Source organism: Ipomoea nil, unplaced genomic scaffold, assembly GCF_001879475.1.
Source record: "Ipomoea nil cultivar Tokyo-kokei standard unplaced genomic scaffold, Asagao_1.1 scaffold1237, whole genome shotgun sequence".
Lineage (NCBI taxonomy): Eukaryota > Viridiplantae > Streptophyta > Magnoliopsida > Solanales > Convolvulaceae > Ipomoea > Ipomoea nil.
The window spans coordinates 442,234-454,060 of NW_017617665.1; the positions used below are offsets into that span (position 1 = coordinate 442,234).

Here is an 11,827-nt window from a genome sequence, read left to right on the forward strand (position 1 = left end):
AAAATCAAAGTCGCCTGGTCGGGCTTTGCTCACCACCTTGCCTTTTTCGACCGAGATCATGTGATTCATAATACCCGGGGATTTCAAATTCCCCGAGCAGGCTACCTTCGACGGAATAGGTGACCCACGGGAGCACCTCTTAAGCTACCAAGCAAAGATGCAAGTCCTAGGAGTAAGGGACCCGGTCTTAAATGGTCCTGCTCAGAGGTGGCTCGTTTCCCTTCCGCCTGGGTCTATCCGTAGCTTTGAAGATTTGGCAACCAATTCATGAGCCACTATGCGGCCAACATCAAACTTCAAAAGGATCTGACGCACCTTGGCGACATTCATCAAGACGAGGGCGAATTGCTCAAAGCCTATCTGGCACGATGGCAAAAGGAGATCCAAGTCATTGAAGGGGTCAAGGACCAGACTGCGCTCACATTTTTCATCGAGTCACTTCGATCTGAGAAGCTGTATACTAATCTCCGGGATAATCGGCCTGCCATCTATGCAGAAGCCATTCACATGGCCAACAAGCGGGCTAACACCGAGCAGGCGGTCAGGTACAAGAGGCAGCGAGAAACCGGTGAGACCTCCGGGTCTAAACAGGCAAAAGGCGAAGCGAGAGAGAAACACGAGAGGAACCGACCAAGTCATTTGGAAGGGAAGCGCTCTTTTGATAGAACCAGTGCCCATTCCTACCGACCGCCTCGCCCTCACCCGGTACATGAGGTTCGAGAAGGCGCGCCGCTTCCGCCAACACAACCGGGTGACCACCCTGAAGGATCAGACCCTAACAAATCGTCGAAGTACTGTCGTTATCACAAGTCGTATACACATACTACAGAGGAATGCTTCTATTTGAAGAAGATCATAGAGGAAATCATCCAACAAGGTACACCCCCTCCTAATAAGTGATCTAACACCCCGTATTTTCCTAAATATTTATATTAAATATAAATATTATCCAAATAGAACTATTTACTTATAATTAAGTATTTTGCTATATATATATATATATATATATATATATATATATATATATATATATATATATATATATATATATATATATATATATATATATATATATATATACCTGAATATGTTACTAGGGGCTTTGGTTAATTATTTTATAAACGATGATTTTAAATACCCGAATCCTAAGCCCACCTATATGTATTATATAGCTATTTATAATCCAAGGTGTCAAGCCTCACCAAGTGTCTAGCCCAAAGTTTATTTACAATCGGGTCCAAATCCCTTAATTTATTGATATGGTCCATGGTGGACCGTGAACCTTTGTCTAAAATAAAGCCCACTAGCCTTTTAGATAAAATAAAGAGGACCATCTTGCCTTCTCAGATTCGTATTAGGAATCACAAACCTCTTACATTCTCAGATTCGTATTAGGAATGCTAAACCTCTTACCTTCTCAGATTCGTATTAAGAATCCTAAACCTATTTAAAAGGAATTGGAAGGCATTAGAACCCTATCACCCATATCTCTCTCCCCCCCACACGAAATCCCTCCCAAGAACCCAGCCAAAGAATTCCCCATCACCAAGCTTAGGAAGGATCGATTGGAAGGAGACCTTGAGGAAAGATCTTAGGAAGTTGAGAGAAGTTTAATTAAGCCAAAAGGTAACCCATGCCTTAAACAACCTATTTTCCTTGCTATCTTTTATTTATTGGCTCCTTTGAATGATTGTATGTGTGATCTTGTAATTATGGCTTGATAGAACTTGTCTTAGGGTTTATATTGTGGTTTCTTGATAATCTTGATGTTTGACCGGACGCTTTTTGTAACACCCCGTGTTACGGACTCTAATCCCGGATTAATTATTTAATTAATTAATTCCGCTAATAATATTTAAAAAGGATTTAATTTGGTTAGGATTCTCATTAATTAATTAATGTGGTCCACCATGGACCGTTGATCCTTGTTTTAATAAGGACTTTAAGTCTATTAGAAATAAAGAAAGTGGGTCTTTACTATTTAGATTCTAATTAGGAATCCTAGACCTATATACCTGTTAGGAATAGAAAATAGTTCTTTACTATTCAGACTCTAATTAGGATTCCTAACTCTATAAATAGGGGATTAGAAAGTAATTAGAACCCTTACCACCCATAGTTATATTACACGAAATTATTCCCAAGAGATTCCCCACCGCCAAGCCTAGGGAGATCAATCGGATGGAAATCTTAGAGAATGTTAGTGTTTATTTTTGTAAGAAAAACCCCAACATATAATTGGCAATATTATTATGAAAAATTTAGATAGGGTTTAGCTTGGTGTTTGTTTGTCCTTAAAGAAGACAGACTGATCAGTACAATCAACAGACGCACTGCTAGATCAAGCCACTGAATATCTGATAAAGGAAAGTTTTCTAAAAAGCTGGGACGCGGTTATGAGATAACACTTTTGGAAAGAATATCAGCAAATCAGCGTGAAAGGTATGGACCGAATCTTAAAGATTTCTTTCTTCACAAAAAGTCCTACCATCTACAATCCGAGATATATTTGGAGAGTGGCCAAATCAAAGAAGTATCTATATCCTCATTCGTTCAAGAATTAGGGTTGCATTGATTGAAGCCGCAACACTCTATACTAAACAAAATACACATCTGTGGTTGTCATGCCTCTTCTCAAGACAATAAGTTCTTGGTGATTGTGAAGAAGAACTTGAGAAGTATCAACGTTGCTTAAACGAAAGGACGCGAAGATCACTTAGTTGTGGGAACAATGTGGGACTACGTCATTGAAGCGGACTGCGTCAGAGTTAGCTCTCCAATTGAAGGGATTTCATTGGACTTCTGCATGTGTGGCTCTCCGACTTCAACAATCCACTAAACCTTTGTAGACTGGGTACTGACCTTGTGTGGGGCACTTGGGTGAGATTGTTTTTTTCTCTACCTTTGTACATTGGATTATGAGTTAGTGGATTGGACGCCTTGGTGATCGCCCCCAGATGTAAATACACACTGTATCGAACTGGGTAAACAAACATATGTGTTGATTTACTTTCTGCCTTAGTCTTCCGCTTTTCAATTTATCTGGATGACTAATCAATTGAGCATCTGAGTCAGTCAGTCAAATATTCTAGTTGCTAGAAACTAAATCAATATTCGTATACTAAGAATATGCAAAATTACAGAGAAGAACCTTAATAACCAAGGGACGATTAATTAAGGCTAAGAGGTAACACAATAATTAGGTATAGATCATGTATATATGGCATTTGACTCACGAATGCTACACTACATATTAAATGTTTGCATCCATTAGTAAATGTGGTTCGCTTGTGTTGATATATGTGCATATGTGCTTTATAATGATTATGTGGCTATTCGAATCTGCACCCGCGTGGTATTAGCCTCTTATTTAGGTACATAAATAATTACATTTGCATGTTCGGTGCAACTTGTGATCCTATATGTTAAATCATTATAAATAATTTAAACAATGAACATGCCATGGGTAAGACTTCTATGTTATGTTATTATTCATTCATAAAAGTAACGTGATGGGAGTTGCATATTCATAACCTTATTATTTGGTGCATTTTGCTAGCACAATAGTTAGGCTTAAACCCAGTACATTTATATGTGTATATGTATATATTTCCCATATAATATTTTCCTTATGTACTACTATACTAATTTTGACTCCTTATCCCCAAAATGATCTCTAAGCTTCGGGGACGAAGCTTCTTGTGAGGGGGGAGGGTGTAACAACCCGTGTTACAGACTCTAATCCCGAATTAATTATTTAATTAATTTCTTTAATAATAATTAAAAAGGATTTAATTTGGTTAGGATTCCCTTTAATTAATTAATGTGGTCCACCATGGACCGTGGGCCATTGTTTATAATAAGGACTTTAAGTCTATTAGGAATAAAGAAAGTGGGCCTTTACTACTCAGAATCTAATTAGGAATTCTAGACCTATATACCTTTTAGGAATAGAAAATAGGTCTTTACTATTCAGACTCTGATTAGGATTCCTAACTCTATAAATAGGGGATTAGAAGGCAATTAGAACCATTACCACACATAGTTATATTACACGAAATTATTCCCAAGAGATTCCCCACCGCCAAGCCTAGGGAGATCAATTGGATGGAAATCTTAGAGAAGAACCTTAATAGCCAAGGGAGGATTAATTAAGGCTAAGAGGTAACCCATGTCTTACAAAACCTATTTTCCATGCTATATCTTATTCATTGGCTCCTTTGGTAATCGTATGTGTAATTTTGTGATTGAGTCTTGATAGAGCCTTGCCTAGGATTTATATTGTGTTTATCTGATAATCTTGATGTTCTTGATATTGTGATTAATTATATGTATGGTCTTGTATTTTAATTATGTCTAGAGCTTGTCCCTAGGATTTGTATCGTGAATCTTGTTTTTGTGATGTTCTTGGTATATTTGGGTGGGATTATGCATGATCGGGTGTTGAGTCTAGCCTAGGACTTGTATTTAGGATTTTGTGTATATATTTTTTGATGTTCTTGTGGTTCCGGATGCTCCTGAACCGTTATATGATTAATGTTGAGTCTTGGCATGTTTAGGAATCATGTTAGAACGTATTTGGAATGATTCTTGGTTTAATTTTCCGTTAATTGAATCCGTGGTATTGTTGTTGTGTGTTGGAACGTGTCTGGACATGGTTTCGGGTTCCACGAGAGATCCCGGGACCGAAAAGTTGCATGTGTATCAGTGGGGTGTAGGTGGGGGGCATGGGTACTCGCTGCCCGGGAACACTGTTCCAGCGGGCACCACGGCCCGCCGGGCACCCACTGGAGTTGTTGGCCGCCACTGCCGAGTGGCCGGCGGGTAGTCCTCCATCCGCCGCGCACCCACTGGAAAGTTGATGTGGGTCGTGGTGTTTTTCCCCGTTTGTTGTTTCCCTGCGTCCCATTGTGTCCTGTTGTACCCCGTTTGTCGTGTATGAGTCTCTTTTGATGTTTTGAATACCGTTCTAGGAATTTATGTGTAGTACGTGTCGTTGTTGTTATGTCTTGATTGTTATTGATAGATTATGTGTTAATTGATTGAATTATAATGGGTATTGTGGTCATTGCGCAATGGCCAGTGTGATTAATGATGATGAGATTGTGATTGGTGGAAATGAATTGTTGGCGGTTTGCACCACTTGTGCCCGGTCATTATACTAAAGGTACAGGCCTAGCGGTTACTGTGCTAAAGGCACAAACCCACCTTCGACTAGCTTGCCATTGAGCATGGGTCAGTTTATAAATGTTGCGGTGTCATGTCAGGGCTATATGCGCTGACCCCTTGATATTTGCACTAGAGGTGCGTATCATGTGAATGGCACTGCGGCACCATCTTGATATGTTGGTGGTTGATAGGTGGTTTGTCGGTGGGGGCATGTAGTTGCCCGGAGGAATAAGGGGAGACGATATAAGGGTGGCCTGGAGGTATAGGTTGGAACTTATATAAGGACAGAGGGGAGCTACAAGGTTGGAACTTGGTATAAGGTTGGAAGATGGAGTGTGTGCTTTGTTGATTACTTGCTAACTGTCTTGAATGCCTTTGTTGTCTCTATTTGCTATTTATACGCTTATATGTCTGTCATGTCTCGCAACGTGTTCTTAGGACGCATGCTAGTCTTTATGATTATTTATAATGTCGAGTCTATTAATGTATCTTGAGTCTTCTTCGATTTAAATTAGAGTCTTGTAAGTATATATGTATTCCGGTTTCAAAATGATTTCTTATATCTACCTATATTGTACTTAACACGTTGGAGTGGGTTACCAGCATTATTCACTAACGATTATTACACCGCATGTTTTTCAGGTACTGACCAGTAGCTTCGGAGTGCGCTAGACAGACTCGAGATTTAGCATTAGTTAGTCCTAGTCATAGTTTCTATGGCCGTGTGCCTGGAATTGTATTTGAATATTATTTGTGGATTATGCTTAGACTAGTTAGTTTTAGCCTGTGCATCTAGGTTCTCAAGCCTAGGTGTGGCATAGCACCCCGACTCTTATGATTAGTTTATGCTCTGTTTGGATGATTAATAATAGATTTACCTTGATTTCATAAGCTTTAAATGTTTTAAAAATTATGGGTGTTACACTTTTCGTTTACGGTTCTCTTGTAGGAAGCGTCGTCAAAAGATTAGATGAACATGGTCGTGTATGGAAAGAGATGAAAGAGTTAAAACGGGGGAGTGAGAACCACCCCGAGTGTCGTACCCAAGGATGGCAATGCAGAGTGAGTAGAGTGCAAGGTAATCAAGTGTCACAGTGCATTAACGAGAGAAACAAGGTGCAAGGAGTGTAAGTGGTGTATGGGCAAGTGTGCGGGAAGATCATAGCAAAGAAAGTAATAAGACATTATTAAAACTAAGCGGGAGTAGGGATTCACTTAGAGAGAGAAATGTGGTAAGGATTGGGTTTCGATTGCATTGTGTGATTGGTCAATCCCGAAATGGGAGATTTGCGGCAATTAGATTGTGCGCTACTAGTCAAGAGAAGTGGATTGCGAATGCGTTAGCCGATTCGGTCTACACGCCACCCGTAGGGATTCTCATTCTCTATGGGGTATTTAAGCAAACACTTTGCACTCACTTCTTTCCGGGTCTTGCCCTCTCGGATCGAAGATGGGGAAATGAAGAGGATCAAGGCTACCCGGATCTAGCAATCTCTTGCCTAGATCTAGGTTTCCAACACCATCCATGGAGTTGGGCCCACTCCAAGAATGTCACAAAGATCATCCTCAACAACAAGACATCCACATAGTCAACATTCAATCAAAAGCCACAATATTCACAAGTTAAATCATCATCACAATAAAAATCCACACCACAATCCTACCCATTAGATTTAGCCAAGGATGATCAAGATCTCAACAATCAAAGGGCAAAAAGATATATAACAATAAAGCACAAAGTAGATTTTACCCCAATCGTTTAGATCCACCGAATACGAATCGTTAATGAAGATCTACTAGACAAATGTTTTCAATCTTCAAGCTTCTTTGCAAAATCTAGCATACAAGGTGTTTGCTATTGAAGATCTAAATCTCTCTCTCTAGAATCCTACTCTAACCCTAGAAAACCCCTCTCTAAATCTAAAAGAACTCTCTAAAAAATGAATTGAACTCCCCTTCCAAATATGATTTTTTCCTTTAAATAGTTTAAAATGGTTCGCCACCCTAGTCACGCTGGGCCTCACGCCGTGACGCGAGCGTGAATGGGATTTTAAGAATAGGATTTTAACTCCTTTAAAATCTCATTCACACTCTTCTCACGCCGTGAGGAGGAGTGTGAATGGGGAATATTTCCCCTTCTCTTCCTTCTTCTCATACGTAGTGTAACACCTCGTGTTACGGCCTCTAACTCGAACTAATTATTTAATTACTTACCCTAAAAAGAGAATTAAATTCCATTAATTAACTAGGAAGGGTACACCATAGACCATGGACCCTTATCCCCAAAACCAATCCCTTAATCCTATAAGAAATAGAATTAGCAAACCCATACCATTCAGACCCTAATTAGGACTCTTAGATATATAAATAGGGACATAAGAGGCACCTAGAATACACACCACAATAGATATCACCACACAAGAAGTCCCAAGAATTCTCTTATCACCAACGTAGGAGAAATCAAGAAGAAAAGATCTTAGAGAAAGAAACTTAATAGCCAAGGAATCTAATTAAGGCTAAGAGGTAACCCATGTCTCAACAAAACCTATTTTCTTTGCTATAATCTTCTTCTTTGGCTCCTTCTCTATGCTTGTGTCTTGATAAATCTTTTATGATGATGATGATATGATCTTGATAATTGATGAGATGATCTTATGTGTTGATCTTGATAATCTTGATGATTATAAGAGGATCTTGATAATTGTGTGATATTCTTGATAAATCTTGATGTTCTTGATTTTAAAGATAAACAATGATTTTGATGATTTGAATATGATTAGAGCCCTAGGTTGGATTGGGAATTTCGTATTGTGATATTCTTGGTATATTTGGGTGGGATTTCGCATGTTCGGGTGTTATTTATGTTTAGAAGTCATGTTAGGATATGTTCAATATGATTTTCGGTTTTGATCCATTATTTGACTACGTGTGTCGTCGTTTGTGTTTAAAAGTGTCTAAACATGGTTTAGGGTTCCACGAAATATCCCGGGACCAAAATATTGAAAAAAGAGCCAGTGGGGGGTAGGTGGGGGTAGGGGGATCCGCCACCTACACGCTGCCCAAATTGGCGTCGCCGGCAGCGGGCAGCCGGCGGGCAGACGACTGCCCGCAGGGCACCCGCTGCCCGGAGACTTGCCGCCGGCGGGTGGTCCTCTACCCGTCGGCCACCCACTAGATTTTCCCCACCTCGGGATGTTGGCTTCCCCGTTTGATGTTTCCCCAACCCTCGTAGTGTCCCGTCAGACTCCGTTTATTGTGCCTAAGTCTAGTTTGATGTTTCGGGTACCGTTCGTAGGATAAAAGGGTCTTGTGTATTGTATGCTAGTTGAATTGGTACCCCGTTGACCAAGGCGAAAGATGCATGAACCCCTTTAGGATTATTCCTAGTATTTGGATGACCACGCATAAGTTTCTTTATACATTTTCCAGTGTTGCAAAAATCGCACCTAGGCGCCGATTAATCGGCGCCTAGGCGCTAGGTGGTTGGCCACCTAGGCGCCCTAGGCGCCGATTAATCGCTCTAGGCGCCCTAGGCGGTTCCCAAGCGCCTTGAAGGCGCCTAGCGATTTTTGCAACCTTGACATTTGTTAGGAATAAATTGTAATAGATTTTGATAAGCCATATTGTAATTCGTGGATCCCCAATTTTATCTTATTAGACTAGTCGAGTCTTAGACCAAGAAAGGGAAAAATAAATTCATTAGTTGAGGAAATGGATGAAGAAGATATCAAGCCAAAAATCAAGAATTTGTCAAGAGAAAATGGCAAACAGAAGAGGAAGATGTATGCGTATGAAATTTGAGAAAATCCCTCAAGAAATCCCGAAGAAGAAAGAACGTGACTAGAAGTTTGCATGAAGCTATCTTGAAGATCAAGCATCTATGGAAAGAAAGGAGTACACCAAGTGGAACAAGAAGATAACCAATAGGATGTACGGACGAGATGGTAGAAGCTTGAAATATTATGTACAGGGTCACTGGTTCGAATCTCACATCCCACATATCTTAAGAAGTCAAGTTAAAATTCCATCTGATCAAGTAAGAGGCGATGGTTTGGCCGAAGGGATACAATTTGCAAGTTTGCAAAGTCAAAGGGAATGAGATTTCCAAATTGACTAAGGGATAAGTTTACAAGTGAAGGGATGCAATTTTGCAAAGTCAAAGGGAATGAGATTTCCAAATTGACTAAGGGATGAAGTTTACAAGTGAAGGGATGCAGTTTCTCAAATTGGTATCCCAAACAAATTGGAACCCCGAAATTGAAATAGAGATGCAATTTCAAGTTCAAATTGGTACAGGGAAATCAATTTGAAGGGGTGAGATTTACAAGGCTTCAATTCAATTGGAGATATAGATTGCAAGGGATGAGATTGCAATTCCAAATCAAGTAAGGGATGAGAATTCAGTTGACAAATCTAGCAAGGGATAGAGATTTCATTTCCCAAAATAGATCTAGCAAGGGATAGAGATTTCATTTCCCAAAATAGATCTAGCAAGGGATAGAGATTTCATTTCCCAAAATAGATCTAGCAAGGGATAGAGATTTCATTTCCCAAAATAGAAAGGGATGAAGTTTCACAAGGGAAGAGATTTCCAAGTCAATTGAAGAGATGGAGTCTGGAAGCAGTATACAGACCCAGATACACGAAAAAACAGAGGAAGATATTAGAAGAAGTCGCAGGAGCAAAAATACTATTCTAACTAGTAAGGGATTATATTGGAGAATATATTTTGAAGATAAAAATCCCAAGAGGCGTGATCTACACCAGATGGAGATTCATGGGACGCCATTTTTGCTGAAACCTCAAGCTCAATTTAAAATATCTGACAAGATCTGCAACGTTATCTTATCTTCTGACAAAAGGCTATACAGCTAAGCAAAATTCGAAAATGAGACCGTTTCTTTCCAACGGACGGATTCTCATTACCAGCTATAAATAGATGAAGACTGAAGCTGAGGAAGGCAGAAGCAAGAATACAAAGAGCGAGAACAGAGCTAAACAGAGCATACAAAATTCAAAGAAAGCTTTCCATCTCAGGAGCTTAAATTGATCTATCTTTTGTGAGATAAACACTCAGAGTGATACAGAGCTTAGAAAAGAAATATCCAAAAGTGTTAGAATCTCCATCAACTTCAAAGAGACTCAGCGCACCATTGAAGATCATCTACAGAGTCTCAAAGTTGGAAGCAAGGCAAAACTTGTTTTTGAGCAAAACAAGGGAAAAGAGGAAAGTAACACGGAGTTGTGAAATCCTGGATTGTCACACGGAGCTGTGAGATCCGAAGCAGCAGTGTCGGAGGATATTGGGCGTGATTGGTATGGGCTTGGTGATCAAAGCACCAGATCACGGAAGATACGTTTCTACCGGATCGTAGAAGACGGGGGGGATATGTTTCTACCGGATCGTAGAAGACGGGGGGGAAGTAGCACGAAGTTGTGAAATCCTGGGAAAGTAACGCGGCGACGTGAAACCCGAAGCAGCAGTGTTGGAGGCACTGGGCGTGATTAGTGTGGGCTTGGTGATCAAAGCACTAGATCACGGAATTCATTGTATCTTGGAACCAAGAAGTGGTGGATATAGTGAATTGGCTCTTTGAGAAGAGCAAGTGGAGTAGGAGGATTACATCACCTCGCGAACCACTATAAATTGCTTTGTGTTCTTTACTGCTTTCTTTACTTACCGCTCTTGTTTGCTTCTCACGAGAATAATCTTGACACGATCTACACACACACAGTATCGTTTATTTATTTCCGCTGCGTACCATACTCTAACAATCTAGTTAAGAGTTTTGGTCTATCTCTGGCTTACCAATTGTTATATTGTGCAAAAAGTTTGAAAGTCTATTCACCCCCCCCCCCCCCCTCTAGACTTTCACATTACCTCTTTTGGGACCAACAACATTTTCTCCCCTCTCCCAATGTGTTAATATGAATTACATGTGCTTGCTACGTGTTATATGTGCATGACTCCCAAATATTGGCTGCGGTCAAATTGGTTTTACATGGGATGCAGTCCACCGATTGAGCTCATCAACGGTGTGTAGGGCTGCAGTCCACAAAGAGGGCCATGATCCACCGATTGAGCTCGTCAACGGTGTGTAGGGCTGTGGTCCGCCGCTGAGCTCGTCAGCGGTCTTACAGGGGCTGCAATCCACAGATTGAGCTCGTCAACGGTGTGTAGGGCCGCAGTCTACAAAGAGGGCCACGGTCCACCTATTGACCTTGTCAACGGTGTGTAGGGCTATGGTCCACCGTTGAGCTCGTCAACGGTCTAATGAGCTTCGGTTCATCGGTTGGTTGGTCAACCCCTTCATGCTGCGGTAAGAGGCAGGGTGCTGCAGGGTCGTGTTAGTGCTATATGCGCTAACCCTCATGTATGGGCATGTGATTGGTCCTCTGGCGCCACCAAAGTGTGCTTATATGATAAAAATGATTGATTGAAAGATGACATGAATAATGTGAAATTAACCTGTGACCTTAAGATGCATAGTGATGTCTTTATATGCTTGATTATAACTGTTGAATGTGCTTATCCCTATCTGTCGAGTCTATTCCTGGTTTTAAAGCTAGAGTCTCCTAAGTATATATCTTCCTACTTCAAAATGGTTTTCCTATATATATATGTATATATATATATATATATATATATATATATATA

The 11,827-nt window shown here is 40.4% G+C and overlaps 1 protein-coding gene across 1 annotated transcript; it reads left to right on the plus strand.

Moving 5' to 3' along the window:
• The first annotated feature begins 267 nt into the window (after window positions 1-267).
• LOC109183934 lies at window positions 268-900 on the plus strand. Its single transcript, XM_019333962.1, has one exon. It carries the CDS (start codon window positions 268-270, stop codon window positions 898-900), a length of 633 nt encoding a protein of 210 aa, XP_019189507.1.
• The last annotated feature ends 10,927 nt before the right edge of the window (window positions 901-11,827 follow it).